The 15,157-nt window shown below is 53.9% G+C and overlaps 6 protein-coding genes across 6 annotated transcripts; 4 read left to right on the top strand and 2 right to left on the bottom strand.

The window, feature by feature from the left end:
- Nucleotides 1-56: 56 nt before the first annotated feature.
- On the bottom strand, nucleotides 57-1,488 carry N7458_012273 (survival factor 1 family protein; the record flags this gene model as incomplete). Its single annotated transcript, XM_056915655.1, has 5 exons — nucleotides 57-155; nucleotides 222-598; nucleotides 649-1,073; nucleotides 1,186-1,401; nucleotides 1,469-1,488. The coding sequence occupies 5 exons, from the start codon at nucleotides 1,486-1,488 to the stop codon at nucleotides 57-59; spliced, it is 1,137 nt and encodes a 378-aa protein (XP_056760409.1).
- Nucleotides 1,489-1,950: 462 nt separating this feature from the next.
- On the top strand, nucleotides 1,951-2,475 carry N7458_012272 (mitochondrial 54S ribosomal protein uL11m; the record flags this gene model as incomplete). Its single annotated transcript, XM_056915654.1, has 2 exons — nucleotides 1,951-2,079; nucleotides 2,143-2,475. The coding sequence occupies 2 exons, from the start codon at nucleotides 1,951-1,953 to the stop codon at nucleotides 2,473-2,475; spliced, it is 462 nt and encodes a 153-aa protein (XP_056760408.1).
- Nucleotides 2,476-4,758: 2,283 nt separating this feature from the next.
- N7458_012271 (uncharacterized protein) lies at nucleotides 4,759-7,552 on the top strand (the record flags this gene model as incomplete). The annotated part of the gene is made up of 5 exons (XM_056915653.1): nucleotides 4,759-4,813; nucleotides 4,907-5,208; nucleotides 5,243-5,272; nucleotides 5,395-6,736; nucleotides 6,798-7,552. The coding sequence occupies 5 exons, from the start codon at nucleotides 4,759-4,761 to the stop codon at nucleotides 7,550-7,552; spliced, it is 2,484 nt and encodes an 827-aa protein (XP_056760407.1).
- A 910-nt stretch (nucleotides 7,553-8,462) lies between these two features.
- N7458_012270 (putative mitochondrial carrier protein (Pet8)) lies at nucleotides 8,463-9,537 on the top strand (the record flags this gene model as incomplete). Its single annotated transcript, XM_056915652.1, has 2 exons — nucleotides 8,463-8,522; nucleotides 8,590-9,537. The coding sequence occupies 2 exons, from the start codon at nucleotides 8,463-8,465 to the stop codon at nucleotides 9,535-9,537; spliced, it is 1,008 nt and encodes a 335-aa protein (XP_056760406.1).
- A 208-nt stretch (nucleotides 9,538-9,745) lies between these two features.
- Nucleotides 9,746-10,505, bottom strand: N7458_012269 (cupin domain-containing protein; the record flags this gene model as incomplete). Its single annotated transcript, XM_056915651.1, has 2 exons — nucleotides 9,746-9,874; nucleotides 9,954-10,505. The coding sequence occupies 2 exons, from the start codon at nucleotides 10,503-10,505 to the stop codon at nucleotides 9,746-9,748; spliced, it is 681 nt and encodes a 226-aa protein (XP_056760405.1).
- Nucleotides 10,506-11,106: 601 nt separating this feature from the next.
- Nucleotides 11,107-14,706, top strand: N7458_012268 (WD repeat protein; the record flags this gene model as incomplete). Its single annotated transcript, XM_056915650.1, has 8 exons — nucleotides 11,107-11,143; nucleotides 11,215-11,293; nucleotides 11,471-12,698; nucleotides 12,768-12,984; nucleotides 13,046-13,992; nucleotides 14,065-14,153; nucleotides 14,216-14,402; nucleotides 14,458-14,706. The coding sequence occupies 8 exons, from the start codon at nucleotides 11,107-11,109 to the stop codon at nucleotides 14,704-14,706; spliced, it is 3,033 nt and encodes a 1,010-aa protein (XP_056760404.1).
- Between the last annotated feature and the right edge of the window lie 451 nt (nucleotides 14,707-15,157).

Genomic DNA, 15,157 nt, shown 5'->3' with positions numbered 1-15,157 from the left:
CCAACGAGTGATGGTTCCTATGTACGGAAGAGGAGCAATGACTCGCATCACCATATTTAGGAGATGAAAGTCGACTCTGAGAACATAGTTCCCTCCTCCTCAGTCTCGGTGTCGCCCACCTTGACCTTCAGCTTCAGCTTCTCCTGTGGAGAGAACTGTTATTTTGGTTAGTATAAAGTATGGTGAGTGGGAAATGCGGGGCAAGGTTGGGAGGGTTGTACCTGGAAGATGTATGGCCGGGTCCCAGCAACGCTGCCAGCAATGGTCTTGATGAAGCCGGGGACCTCACCCATAACGTCAACGCGATCCTGGCGCTTGCCGAGAGGACCCTCGACGGCAGCGGTGAAGTCCTGACCGTCGGCAGTCTTGCCAGTCCACTCCCACTTGATGGAGGTGGGCTCGGGCCAGTCGCTCTCTGGGTCTTGTGTGGACGCGGTGTGGGTCACGGTGTTGGTGGCACCAGCGTAGACAATCTCACCATCCTTCAAGACACCGCCGACGTTGACCTTGGTCGAGCCATAGGAGGGAGGAGTGGTAAACTCCATCATGATGGCGGAGAAGGTGGGAGTCTGGAAGTTGATGAAGTTCCAGCGGGCGGCTACATAGGTGTTAGTTTCCGGTCTTTGACTGGTCATTCAGAGCTCCTACCAGCGTGGTGTGGCTTCATGCCCTGCAGAGCGGCGATGAACACTCCGCGGCCGGTCAAGTCGTAGGTCTTCTCCTTGGTAGTAAGGGTACCCTCGACGGCACAGCGGGGCCAGAACCCGTGGTACATGGAGCCCCAGGGGTTCTTGGGGTCGGTTCCAAAGTATGAGGTTCCATCCTTGCCGACAACGAAGCCCGGGGCCTGGCGGGTAACCTTGATGTCGACAATGCTGTCCCGGTTGACAGTGGACTTGATTTGGTAGGCGTCGCCTTCATCGTTCAGAGTGAGGGTCAGGTTATCAGCGCCGAAGGAGTGCATCTGCTCATCGAACATGCAGTTGGAGAGCGAATCGGTATGCCAGACGTGCGGCTTATCGCCTTTGACGTTGAAGATCTTGGTGTTGAAGTGCGCGGTGGTGTGGATACCCCTATAGACCCGCCAGAGCCGCAAGGCATGTCGTCAGTGATCTGGAATATGGGACCAGCAGATCTAATGGATCCCAGTGTGCTCCATCTGAAGAAAAAGAAGGATATGCTCACGCGATGTTGCTGTAGATGACCTGGACCATGAAGAGGTTTCCGTCGTCGGCCATGATGTAGAAGGTCTGAGTCTCCACATTGGTGTACTGGTATGCCTTCCAGCGCAACTTGTCCTTGGACAGAGCGGAATAGGGAGTCTCGCTGGCCTGCTGAGCGACCGACTGGATGGCTTCGGGGCCGTAGATGGGCTCTTGCGTGCCGACGGCCGCAGAGAGACTGCCCGCCATTGAAATTGGATCAGTCACCATCGTCACCACACAGCATCACAGAGCGAGAAACATACGTCGATTTGAGCCAGTTCATGATTAGAATATCGTTATGCGCAACCACGTCAAGGAAGTTCTGGAAGCGATCAAAGCAAATTAGAAAAAAATAAAAGGGAAAAGGGAGGTGAAGGAGAGAAGGGAGATCGACACGCGGGGCGAGTCTAGTTCGGATGCGAATGGCAAGCCCGGCGAGCTGATTTGTGACGAACCGCGCAACGACCGGATCAGCTCGGTCCACCACAGATCAAGTCGAACTGATGAGAACGCACCGATTGATGGAATTTCGGCTTTTGAGATTTGAGGTTTGAGCTTTGCAGGGAAAGCGAGAAGGAACAATGACGTTTGGCAGTCTTCAGCTGTTTCGCTTGGCGACCGAGCCAATCAGCGGCCGCGCCAGGAAAATCTGCCCGTCTTCAGCGGCTTCACTTTTGGTCCGGCGATTTCGGTGCTTTCCTCTTGATCCTTCTCCTTCCCAACCCTCCATCCCACATTCCTCATTATGGCCAGAAACGCGCTGCAGAAGGACCAATTCGTCAAGCTGATTGTCGGCGCTGGTCAGGCCAGCCCCAGTCCCCCAGTCGGTCCGGCGCTGGGTAGCAAGGGTGTCAAGAGTATGGACTTTTGCAAGGTGAGCTCCCCGGCTTCTTGTGTCCTGATATCTCTTGATCTCAACTGATATCTTGATAAATAGGAATTCAATGCCCGCACTGCTCACATCAACGTCGGTGTCCCTATCCCCTCGCGCGTCACCGTCCGCCCGGACCGCTCCTTTTTCTTCGACTTGCGCACGCCAACAACCACCTACCTCCTCCTGAACGCTGCCAATGTCGAGCCCCGGAAGAACCGTCTGCGCGGTGCCATGAACCCCGGCCACGAGATCTGCGGCAAGATCTCGCTCAAGCACGTCTACGAAATTGCCAAGATCAAGCAGAGCGAGACGCGGCTCTCGGGATTGAGTCTGCAGGGGTTGTGCAAGAGCGTCATTGCGCAAGCCAAGTCGATTGGCATCCAGGTTATTCCTTGAGGGACTACGCACGATGACCACTATGATTTCTTCGTTTTCCTGTATCACTACGATCGCATTGAGGGCCGGTGGTTCCGACCGACCGGCTGGCCACTTTGTCAGTGGGCATACCTTGGCAGAGTCCACTTCATTAGCCAGATGATCTTTTGTGCGATATACCTCCCGTGTCTTTTGAGGTTCTGTTTTCCCAGGGCGTTTATGTGCGGAGAGGCGAGATGGGGGCGCCTTCTTCTAGCTTGTATTATACACTTCACACTCCATACTCCATACTTCAAACCCCAGTTTGTCTGATTTCAATTACCCCAATGCATGCTGTTTGAGCGGTGTATATGTTGCGATTTCTAGGGAACACAAGCTAAAGTCTAGCCAAGGAATGTTGCAACTATCTTCTTACACACCTCAGACCTGCCCACAGCAATGGTCATCTGAGCATACTTGTGGACGGTCCTTGCGGCTCTCCTGGTGGTACTACAACATGAGCGATAGAAATACTCTCCGGTCTGGCCAGAATGAGGGAACTCAATCGAGTCATACTTAGATATGGTTGACCATCTTGCGTGTTTGAAGTGATTTTGCAGAGTATGGCCGGACTAGACCATGCTGTGCGACTATTCTTATTAGAGTACAATGTATATAAACTACTCCATACAAGGAAGACCACCTCCAAGTGCTTTGCAATCCAGCTGGCTTGGCGAGTATGACGGCCAAGAAGAGCGGTAATATGGGGCGATCAAACCGCCTTGGCTAGCATGGCGATGGCCATGACCAGCCTGGTCTAGGTGGTCTAGTCGAGACAGGGTGACATGGATTCACTCGCTAATATCTTGTATCTATGGGGATTTACAGACCGAGTCCAATTAACCTATCATTGTTGAGATCCCAAATGTCCCCTGGGACACCGCAGACGAGGGACTCGGGAGATCCTCGTGGAGACCCAGCGCCCATGGTCCGTGAGGGGCCATGCTTATGCTGTCCCACTCTGCCCAGTGCCTCCTCCGGGGTATCAAAGGCTAAGTAGATCGCGGTCGAGTACCGTATGTAGCACAAAAGTCCTCCCTCAATCTGCCTTCCGGGTGGGAGGGCCAATCACCAGCCCCTGGGGGAGCGTGACAGGCTCCAGCAGGTGAACAGGGCTCGATGCACGCTGCCAGCAGGGAATCGCCAGGAATCGCCAGGAATCGCCAGGAATCGCCAGGACTAGCCGGTTTGGGCAAAATTCCAGACGTCCGGAAGAATTGATCGTTGATTGAGTCTGATCCCTGGCCCGGTGCAGAAGGCCAGGAGCGAGCACATGCCCGAGGGAGCACCGTGAGTGGTGGCAGCCGCAATAAGCGATCATTAACTCTGGATCGGGTTACCTGCGTTAGTGGGAGTTCCAGTAGCTCAGGGCTAAGGCGAGAGGTCTGTGACTGCTGCTGCATGTCAAGAATACTGTAGTTAGTTAGTCGTTACTCATCATATCGTATCCGCCCAGTTCATGGGGGCCCGGGAAGTCGGCACGAGCACCAACTTAGTGTGACCTTCACGAGGGGTCATCGACATCGACATCATAGGCCACGCCCTCCGAGCTGGTCCCCAGCTCCGCGGACTTCCGACTTGAGTCATCCCCCTCCAAGGAGGAAATTTCAGAATGGGAGGAGAGGAGGACGTAGATCAAAAAGAAAGAACTGTTTCTTCAGGAACAGAACAATATCCTAAAGAGAAAGACAAAAGTAGTGGAATACTAATGCCAACTTGGTGAAGCTGTTCCAACATAAACCCCCCACTACAGTTTGGCCTCAATCCTCAGGCCCAGGATTCCCCCCCCAAAAACTCCAAATCCTCCAAAGTCGCTCTCGTCACCTTTCCGGCGCGTCCAATCCTGCCTCCTCCTCGTCCTCCTCCTCCTCCCTCTTCTCTCCCCCTCTCCTCCTCCGTATCTTTAATCTTCTTCTTCTTCCTCCTCTTATCCCCCCTTCGTGGTCTCCCTCAAGTCGAGGAAATATCCTTCACCCCCGCTTCGTCCCGTTGCAGTCGCACGGGCTAATCATACGGATTCGGCCCGCCGAAAAGTTAAAGGAAAAGATTTGCCTCACCCACGTAATCGACAACAGGCTGCTTTTCGCCCCGGAATCGCCATCCTCTTCTGGACCTGGTGCCTACCAAACCGTCAATCGTGAAGAATCGAAACAAAAGGCACCACAAGTTTCACCCTCCTTCCTAACCTTTCCCGTGATATCCTTCTTCCAGTCCGCGAGGGGCATGCGTCCCACCTGAGTCCCCCGAGTTGGTTCGTCGATGAGTATGACGTCTGAAACGGCTGAGTGCTCGACCCCAACCGCCAACTCTATGGAGTCAGGTATGTCTTGGCCCACTCGACCATTCTATTGCGATTAGCATCTCTGGCATTTCAGTACCCTGACTCTGCATGCTTGAATTGTTCCCTCCCCAGGTTTCCAGACACTTCAATCTCCCGCCAAGATGTCTGCCCAGCCGTCGGAGGCCGGTGACGCCGATGCCAAGTCGAAGTCACAGCCTGGCCAGGTGCGCTTTTCCTCCGTCACGCAGGAGATCGAACCTTCCCAGGCCATGCTGTCGCCTGTCTCAGAGGCTCCCCAGCAACCAGACCAGCCCAAACAGGCCCCTGATGAAGCGGAATTGCGGTCGCTTGCGATGAGCTTGCAGAGATCGCAGCTCCAGGAATCTCGTCTACGCAACTTTTCGTTCGAGCCAATGTCTCTTCCACCTTCCAGGGTATGTCTCTACAGTTTATCTTGTACCAATTCAGTCACGGGTGTGGAGCGTGCAGGAGACCCATGTATGATGGGAGTCAAGAGGGACTTATTCCCAAATCCCGCTTCCGTCGGGGTCTCCTGAAAGTCCGCCCAACTGTACTTTCCACATCACCTCGCATGCTAACTGCTTTTCCACTCAATCTAGGTTGGGTCTCGAGAATCGAGTGACCGCAGTGTCCACGGCACTGGTTCGTTCGTGGCTTCCCCTCACGATTCTCCCCCCGTTTCTGCAGTTCAGTCACCTCCCCTAACCCCGGCCGTCACCACCTCCCGCGAGGGCCGAGCTGGCGATAGCGTGACCGCCCTTCATGCCGTTGGCCGAGCCACTGGACACCATCCCGCAATCACACCTGAAACCTCCCCTCCGGTCACATCCGGCGACAAGAATGGGGTCCCACGAAGCGCCCCAACTTCGCGGCCCTCTTCCACCCATCAACTGTCCATGAAACAGAGCGGTTCCTCGGAACCTCCGCCTGAAATCAATACCTCCGTCCCGAGACACCGTGCTCAGTTCTTCACCGGGGCCGATGTGAGCTCCCAGGAAGAAAGCCCTCCAGCAACCCCGAGAGACTCCCACACGCCACCGGGCGCCATCACTCCCGTCGGCGAACCTAACGATCCGTATGCCCGCAGCAAGCGCCCACCACAGTCAAAGAACCTCGCCCAGCTCGACGCACGGTTTATCTTTGGCAGTCGGGATTCGAAGCGATCATTTCGTCCTGGTAATCCCCCGCGGTCGACTAGTGCCAGTGATCTGGGTAAACCCAACGACAAGCGGTCTAGCAAGAAGGAGTTGAATGATAAGATCGGGCATGGGCATCACCACCATGGCTCCATGTCCGAACTCAAGCGGTTCTTTAAGATGGGCCACCGTCACAAGCGGCCAGAGTCACCCACGTCGGCTAGCAAACGGTCCAGCCGCAATTCAGGGAAGAACACCCCTTATCAGATGGCACCCGACAATGTACCATTTGCCGATGATCACGGGTTGAATTCGAAGTACGGAAAGATGGGGCGTGTGCTAGGATCTGGCGCTGGAGGCTCGGTTAGACTTCTCAAGCGAAATAGCGACGGTGTGACGTTTGCTGTGAAGCAATTCCGGGATCGACACAGCTGGGAAAGCTTGAAGGAGTACTCGAAGAAGGTGACGGCTGAATTCTGTATCGGCTCGACCTTGCACCACGGCAACATTATCGAGACTCTTGATATCATTCAGGAAGGAAGCCATTGGTACGAGGTTATGGAGTACGCGCCATTCGATCTCTTCGCCATTGTCATGACCGGCAAGATGACCAAGGAAGAGGTTGCCTGTTCATTCAAACAAATTCTTAGCGGTGTGGCATACCTCCATGGGATGGGTTTGGCTCACCGGGATTTGAAGCTGGACAATGTTGTGGTTAACGATCGCGGTATCATGAAGCTGATTGACTTTGGAAGCGCGGTTGTCTTCCGCTATCCATTTGAGAATGATATCGTGCCTGCTTCAGGTATGGATCATCTTTGCGTTTCTCGAAAACAGCTTGAGTTAGTACTAATCATGTATCTTAGGCATCGTTGGTTCCGATCCGTACCTCGCACCTGAGGTCTATGACGAGAAGAAATATGACCCCCGTCCCACGGATGTTTGGTCGCTGGCGATCATCTTCTGTTGTATGACCCTGCGCCGCTTCCCGTGGAAGCAGCCGCGCACGACGGACAACTCTTACCGTCTGTTTGTGGCCACCCCGACCCCTGGCACTCCGGTTCCCGATCTCGATCCTCGCCGTCACCCCAAAGCCAAGTCTAACCCTGATCTACCTTCTACGGCCCATGAGCCCAAGCACCATGAGGCGTCCGACAAGCCCGCTCCCCTCGTACCTCCCCCGGCAGCCCCAGAACAGAACGGGACCAAGCCGCCCGACTCTCCTACCAAGGACAGCGACAAGTCCGGCGAAGCTGCACAGAAGCAGGTCAGCCAGACCAGCGTTAATAACAAACCTACGCGCACCACCAGCAAAGAGGCGCCGCCTCTTCCGCCAAATGCTCCGCCGCCGGCCCAGCGCCAGGAAGTTATCAAGGGTCCCTGGCGACTTCTCCGCATCTTGCCGCGGGAAAGTCGGTACATCATTGGCCGCATGTTGAAGGTCAACCCGAATGAGCGAGCAACCCTGGACGAGGTGCTGGCGGATGAATGGGTGCGCAATATCATGACCTGCCGACAGGAAGACTCGGGAGTGGTCATCAGTGCCTCCAACCATACTCACGTCCTCGAGCCACCTTCCCAAAGCCCCGCCGTTGCCAGCAAGGGCGCCAAGGCTAAATAAGTCTCCCCCATACCCCCAACTCTCCTTTCGTGTATCAATTTACTCGACTTGTGCATAATTTCCTCTTGGGCCTGGATAACGGGCGCTCACATCTTGTCCCCTTTATCCTCCTCCCTTTCTTCAACCCTCCCTGCTTTCAACCGTGATGCCCTTCGCTTTCATCTAGATGATTTTGCTTTGCTACGGCTAGCTCAGAAATTCATCTTGGAGTCTTCCATTGTTTTGAGTCAATCTGTCAGATGAATGATCAGTGTGATTCGTGTTGGTATTCTTGTTCTCGCTGACCTGGTTAGCCTTGGGGGGAATGCGGGGAGTGGGTTGAATAGAATGTGCTCTGGCGTTGCAGAGAAGCCCCAAGTCCTGGCTCAAGTATGCAGCGGTAGATGTCTCCTGTTAGATCGTCATTGAAATGTTTGGCAGGAGGTTTCGTTTGTCTTTCTTGCACTGAACATCCTTCGTTTCGTGTCCCTACGGGTCGCTGGGGTTTTGTTTTCGCGGCTTATCTTCCGGTGTATGCGGAACCCGTGGGGCAGTAGATACTTCGGGATATAAAGAATATAGTCTTTTTCCATCAGAATGGCAAAAATCATATAATTACCGCAATATTACTTTCTTCTCATCTTGTAATGTTTCGTTGAAGACTTGTATAGAAAGATATTCAAAGATAAGATTCGGGATCAACCTGACGTAAGTCCCGAATCGGCGATATCGGCTAGCTTGGCCGCGGAGCAAATCCTTCGATCTCCATCGGATTGCGGAGCTCTGTTCACACTACACCGACCGGATTGCATTGCGGTTGGCAGAACCTGTCTTCTCTAGCTGCTTCTGTTGATCATCCGGACACATTGGACGATACAGCATGTCATTGCACTAAAATACCTTTGGGCAATCGAACTCTTTCCCGCTCGTCATGACACAGCAAGCCGACAGGGAGCCATTGGTCTCCTCCCTGTGGACGAGGTCTCTCCTGGTATGACACACACCCTCTAGACAGGCTTCTTGCTTGGAATTTGAGCCAATTGCTTACAATCCTCCAGTCCGGCGCCGTCGCAGGTCTCACCGTTGACTGCTCCCTCTATCCCCTCGACACTATCAAAACTCGTCTCCAAAAAGCACGCGACACAACCGCACCCCAGGTCTCCCGCCTCTCTCTACGCCAAACAATCCGCGGCATCTACGCAGGTCTCCCCTCCGTCCTCTTCGGCTCCGCCCCATCCGCCGCATCCTTCTTCATCGTCTACGACGGCGTCAAACGCTCCCTCCTCCCGCCATCCTCTGCCTCCTCCGAACCCCCCTCCCGCGCCCATGTCTTCTTCACACACTCCCTCGCCTCCTCGCTCGGTGAGATCTCCGCCTGCGCCGTACGTGTACCAACAGAGGTGATCAAACAGCGAGCCCAGGCCGGTCTCTTCGGAGGCTCTACTTTGCTAGCGCTGAAGGATATCCTATCCCTGCGACACGCAGTGCCGGAAACGCAGAGCACTGCTGGTTCAGGCTCCGCCGCCCCCGTCAAGCGTGGCTATGGCCAAGTTATCCGCGAACTCTACCGCGGCGCTGGCATCACCATCGCCCGCGAGATCCCCTTCACCGTCCTCCAATTCACTATGTGGGAATCTATGAAAGCCACCTATGCGCAGCGGTACCTGCAGCGCACCGAGGGCACTGCCACGAAGGAGGCCCAAATTCCTGCATCCACGAGCGCAATGTTCGGTAGTGTGGCCGGTGCGATTGCGGCTGGTCTGACGACCCCGCTGGACGTCATCAAGACGCGGGTTATGCTTGCGCGCCGGGGGGACGGCGGGGTGGATGCCCCGGTGCGAGTGAAGGAGATTGTGCGGGGGATTGCGCAGGAGGGTCTTGGTGCGTTCTGGCGGGGGATTGGGCCACGGGTTGCGTGGATTGGAATTGGCGGGGCGGTATTCTTGGGGAGTTATCAGTGGGCGTGGAATACGCTTGAGGGGACGACGACGGAGGAGGATGATTGAGGAGAGTGTAGGGTGGTTGTGAATGGATGAGGGTCTTTGAGAGACCTGCTGCTGTATATTATCATGGGATTGTTTCTGTTTCTATAGTTTTGGTATGACATGCTATATAGAGGGGATCTGGAGCACAGAGTGGGAATGTCATCTCATAGATCGATAGAGAAGTCTGCTATTTCTTGGCCTATCTCACCTTTGTCGAAATGTATATGACTTAACCTTCTTCTTCCGAGGTCTTCAGCATCCAACTAAGCTCTCGTACTTGTTCTGCCGTCAGTAATTCCCCCATCTTGTCTCTGCATAGGAACTCGAGGTCCGCAAACTCGAAGCCCGGGACAACCACCTGGACAAATCAGTATCGTGTATTTGACCGAGTCTGAATATCAATAGATATAGAAAGAGAACCAACAAAGAACACCTACCTCACTAATCAATAATCCATTCGAACCCCCAACCTCTCCACCGTCCTGATTGGATCTCTCCGGCAGCAAATAACTCGCCTTATACTTCCCCGCGCCCACCACCCACTGTAAGCGCTCCCCACGCGCCACATCGGGTCCGACCACAAAGCTCTCCAGCCGTGCCTTGCCTGTGCCTTTACCCGCTCCTCGCTCGAATTCCCCCGAGCCCTCGTGGCTGCATGTAGCCTCATCTGCGTGGATGATCACGTACCGCCCGCGTCCGCGGTGCCAGCTATGGATGGTTCGGCCCCAGTGCCGGTGGAAAACACCTAGCGGGGCGGTTGGGGTCAGTAAATAGAAGATGCTGGAACTTGCGGCACGGAGGGAGGTTTCATTCTCTTGGTGATTTGGGTGTGTCTGGATTGGGTGTGGACTGCGATCGGTCTCGGCGAAGTAGCCGCCTTCGGGATGGGGGTGAAGGTTGAGGGTTTGGATAAGACTGGATGAGGTTTGTAGAGGGTGGTGGTTGTGAGGGTTGTATACTGGTTTGATTTGAGAGATGGGGATATCCATAGCTGATATAGGAGTGTGAATGATTGCCTCCAAATGGTATCTGTTGGTATAGTTTAGTTGTTGTCACTCGGGTATATACTAACCTGGGCTCATCGGCAAAAAAGATTACGTTGAATCGACCTCGACAGGAACCATGGAGGCGAATGACATCAGCCCATGCAAGTGTTTAGTTTATTCGAGTATTATCAATCACTCATACTCCGTTCCCAAAATGAATACCCAAGGGTGTCGAAAGGGGCCCCTTTCTCGGTGATCCGGACCAAGCCCGACCCCCAGAAAATGCGCTTTGGCGTCGCGCCTGCCCCCCTGGCGGCCTGTTTCTCTCCCCTCTCCCTCTCCCATCCTTTCCCCTCATGAAATCATCCTTCTTCTTCCCCCCGTCTTCTCTTGTGGAAACACCAATATCCCTCTCCGACCTTCCCTTCTTTACTTCCTCCGTCACAATCACTGACCTCCCTCCCCCTCCATTTTACACGTGGACTGTGTGGGTGAAGGCTTGTGACGTCGCTCTCCCCACCAAAACGAGTGATCGGCCCTTTAACCAGGCAGATAAGCTCCGCATCCCCTCCGCAATTCCCTTTCCCACGCCGCAACTGCATGTATGGCACGGAAACTAAGCCACCAGAGGGTCACGTATGGTAAGCGGCCTTTCTCTCAAATTGAAATCTCAACTGGTGATCGTCCACGCACGCTGACTCTTATCGACCAGTGCTCCCTCTGCCTGATGCCCCCGGTGGGCACCGGCTGGGGGTCAACGGCCTGACCGTCGACCGTCAGAACTCCATCCTGTAAGCAGAGCACCTCCCCCGGCTTTCCCCTTCTGTGGAAAGACCATACCAGGAAAAAGAAAATGCCCTCATATTCGATTGGTGTTTCTATCCCCGTACAACTCGGGTTGCTCTCTCGCAGCCGCTCTCCACGTGGGTTGCACAGCTTCTAATGTGACATCTGTTTCTGCCCGCTAGGTATTCCGCTGGTCGCGACGGTGTCATTTGCTCGTGGGACCTCGACTGCTCTCTAGCCTCGAACTCGTATTCCTCATCCAATCAAAAGCCGGGCCCGACTCGTTTCAAGACTCAGGTCCAGGCCCATAGTCACTGGATCAACGATATCGTCTTAACCCAAGATAACTCAGCCGTCGTCTCGGCCTCGTCCGATACCACCGTCCGACTATGGCGTCCACATTCGGAGTCAACGGATGTCCCTGAACGCATCGGAAAACATAGCGATTATGTCAAGGCGCTCGCGACTCCCGGCGGCCAGGCCAGTTGGGTTGCGTCCGGTGGTCTTGACCATAAGCTTTACTTGTGGGATCTGAATGGCGGCGGCGAGATTTTGAGCATCGATGCTGGTGGAGACGATACGACCGAAAAGGGCTCCGTCTATGCCTTGGGTGCGGTGAATTCTGTGCTTGCCAGCGGTGGGCCGGAGAACGTGGTCCGCGTGTGGGATCCCAAGTCTGGGAAACTCGTGACCAAGTTCGTTGGCCATACGGATAACGTTCGGGACATCCTGGTCAATGAGGCTGGTGATACGATCATTACCGCCTCGTCAGACCAGACCATCAAGGTCTGGTCGCTCACGGCGGGTCGCTGCATGAACACCCTAACCATGCATAACGATAGCGTTTGGTCGCTGTACTCGGACGAACCAGATCTATCTGTGTTCTACTCTAGTGATCGCTCTGGTTTGGTTGCCAAGACCGATACTCGTGGTTCTGCGGATGTCGAGCAAGGCACCTGCGTTGCGGCGTTGCAGGAACACGAGGGTGTCGTCAAGGTTGTGGCAGCTGGTGATTTTATCTGGACTGCTACACCCAAGTCCAGCATCAACCGCTGGAGAAACGTCGATACCACGCTGGAGATCGAAGCACCTCCAGACCCGGCACGGACTATTGATTCGGCCGCAGCTGCACCGGCAAAGTCGAATGGCCAAACACCGAAGATCCCCTTCAATGCGGTCCTGCAGCTGTCAGCTACTTCGGAGCTGCTGCGTCCTGCTTCGCCTTCCAGTGGACACTCCGGGGACACGGGGCTGGAACATGACCTTGGTCTGACCATCCCCGTGCACTCGTTGCCCGAAGAAACCATCGAAGGCCAGCATGGTCTCATCAAGTGCCTGATGCTGAACGATCGCAAGCGGACCCTGACGCAAGACTCAGCGGGTGAAGTCGTTCTGTGGGACTTGCTCAAGGTAAAAATTTGGGCACTCCGAACTCACTTTGTCAGTATTGAATTCGTCCTTGACTAACGACGATTTTAGTGTGTTCCTGTTCAAACATTCGGCAAGCGCCATATGGATGACGTAGCTTCCGAGATCAACACTACAGAGAGCATCTCCCACTGGTGCACAATCGACATCCGAACGGGCAGGTTGTCGGTGATCCTTGAACCTAATCGTTGCTTCGATGCCGAGGCCTATGCGGATGAGGCTGAGCTCCCTGCGTCTGACCTATCACAGTTCCGGGAGGATCAGAGAAGTATGTATTATTGTGATGAAACCTGTGCTGCTAGTCGTCAATTTACTCACACCTCCTGCAGTTAACCTTGGAAAGTGGATCCTGCGCTGGCTTTTCGCCCCCCTCGTGGATGAAGAGATTCGACGGGATAACGAGTATCGCGAGGCCGCCATCGCCAAAGCGGAGGAACTTGCCAAACTCAATCCCCCGATTACCTCCGCTCCTGGTGATGATGTCCCTCGTAGTATGGGTATCCCCATTCACAGCGATGCTTCTGCGACCACTTTGCGCCCTGGAATGGACTTCGCGGGGATCCCGGCGACTCCAGGTTTTGGCATCAACATCGGCACGCCATCATCCGCGACATACCTGAGCACCTCCACGCAGAGTAACTCTTTCTTCCCAGCGTTTGACGCCGAGACTCCAGATCCTCTGTCTTCAAACCATGCAGCACACGACGGACACCCGTCATCCTTCTCGGATAGATCTGATTACTTCTCTTCTCGGCAACCTCAGATCGAGAGTGACAAAATTCCAATGTCGCCTTCTGATGTCGCTTCCAACTCAGGGCTTCCGCAATCCCCGACCGAACCTGACAAGGAGGAGCGTAAGAAGGGCTCATTCTTTGGAAAGAAGTTGAACTTCCCAAAGAAGCTTGGCCGCACTTCTACCGACACCAAGCCCCAGATCCTGGAAGAGAAGCCCGAGGAGTCTGAGATTTCGTCTGTGAAGGAAGAGAAGGTTTACGAGGCTAACATTAGCGGTGTCATTGATCGCATCCATGATGATTATGAGGAGTTCTTGTCTAATAATCCCAGCCAAAACTTGGTGACGGCGATTACTCCCAGTGCAGAGAACGAGACTCCTCGACTGGATATTCCTCCTCGAACTGCGGTGTTTATTCAGGAAGAGACTGGTGATACTGCAGTGGCATCGGATCTTTACCGTGGTAGTGTTGGTCTTATTGGACAAGACATTGAACGGTTGGAGAAGGCTATTCCTCACTGGCTTGGGGAATTACTCCTGAAGGTGTGTATCTCGTCCTCTCTTGACTGTTTGTTCCCTTGACTCTTCCCTGCGAATCTTCTAACTCCTGTCTAGAACCAAATCCCCTTCAAGGAGCAGGTGAAGATAGCATTTGTTCTGAAACCGTTTGATGATTCTTTGCCACCAGTGGTCAAGCCCGAACTGTAAGTTCTTCTAGATTTGCCACCGAGTGTCGAATTTGAAAGCTAACAAGTCTGTGCTGAAGACCCAGCGCCACTACTGGCCCTGCGAATGTTGTTAACAACAGCTCCCGGCTGAATGCCAATCGTATGCTGCGCACTAAGAAGGTCCTGGCCTACGTGGCGGAGCGAATTGATCCCCCGAACCCCGACGAGCCCGAGGCTAACCAAATGCCACCTGAGGAGTACCTTGAGCTGTATTGCCAGAAGATGGTAGGTTTCATCTGATCCACTTTTGAAAGCTCCCACGCTGATCTTTCTCTACTAGCTGTGCCCGCCCAATATGACTTTGGCCACCATTCGCACGCACCTCTGGCGCACCTCTGGAGACATGATTTTACACTACAAGGCCAACGGCAAAAAACAGATCCGACCCCCGCAGTCCTTGATGAACACCGACGATACCCATCTGACTGCGGATGAAGCCAATGTCCCTAACGGTGACGGCAATGCACCCCCGGGAAGTATTCACTCCATGACCAACTCCGGATCTGTTGCCGGCTCTGTCACCACCTAGGGGGAAACGACTCCAAACTATATCCCTGAAAATGTGTGTTTCTATAAGTTTTTTTTTCTTCATTTCTTTTCCTGATTAATTGCGGCCTGCGTAGCTTGTTCTGAATTGCAAGCGACGATATGTTCGAGCATTTCCTTTACTTGAGTACGCGAAGCATAGGCCCTTGGTACATATGGAGATGCTCTCTGATTTCCCCTTGTATTTGCTTGATATGCTCTATTCCCATGTGCTCTTTTGCTTTGAACTTGTAATCCTCGTCATGTCAGCGCTTGTACGCTATGGGTTGTCCAGCCTGTGTGGTGCAGCGCGTACGCTTTGTACGTAGACTCGAGATACCTCTTGCATATAATTCTATTGTCGCTATCTCGTTGATCACGCTTACGTGTGAGATAAAGGGTTTTAAGGTTACATCGTAGATTGTTGCTGACTATTATAAAGCAATCGGGCTGAC

This window comes from Penicillium daleae, assembly GCF_028827525.1.
Source record: "Penicillium daleae strain IBT 16125 chromosome Unknown utg000009l_segment0_segment0, whole genome shotgun sequence".
NCBI lineage: Eukaryota > Fungi > Ascomycota > Eurotiomycetes > Eurotiales > Aspergillaceae > Penicillium > Penicillium daleae.
The sequence above is the reverse complement of the archived record's forward strand: the minus strand, read 5'-3'. Positions and strand labels throughout refer to the sequence as shown.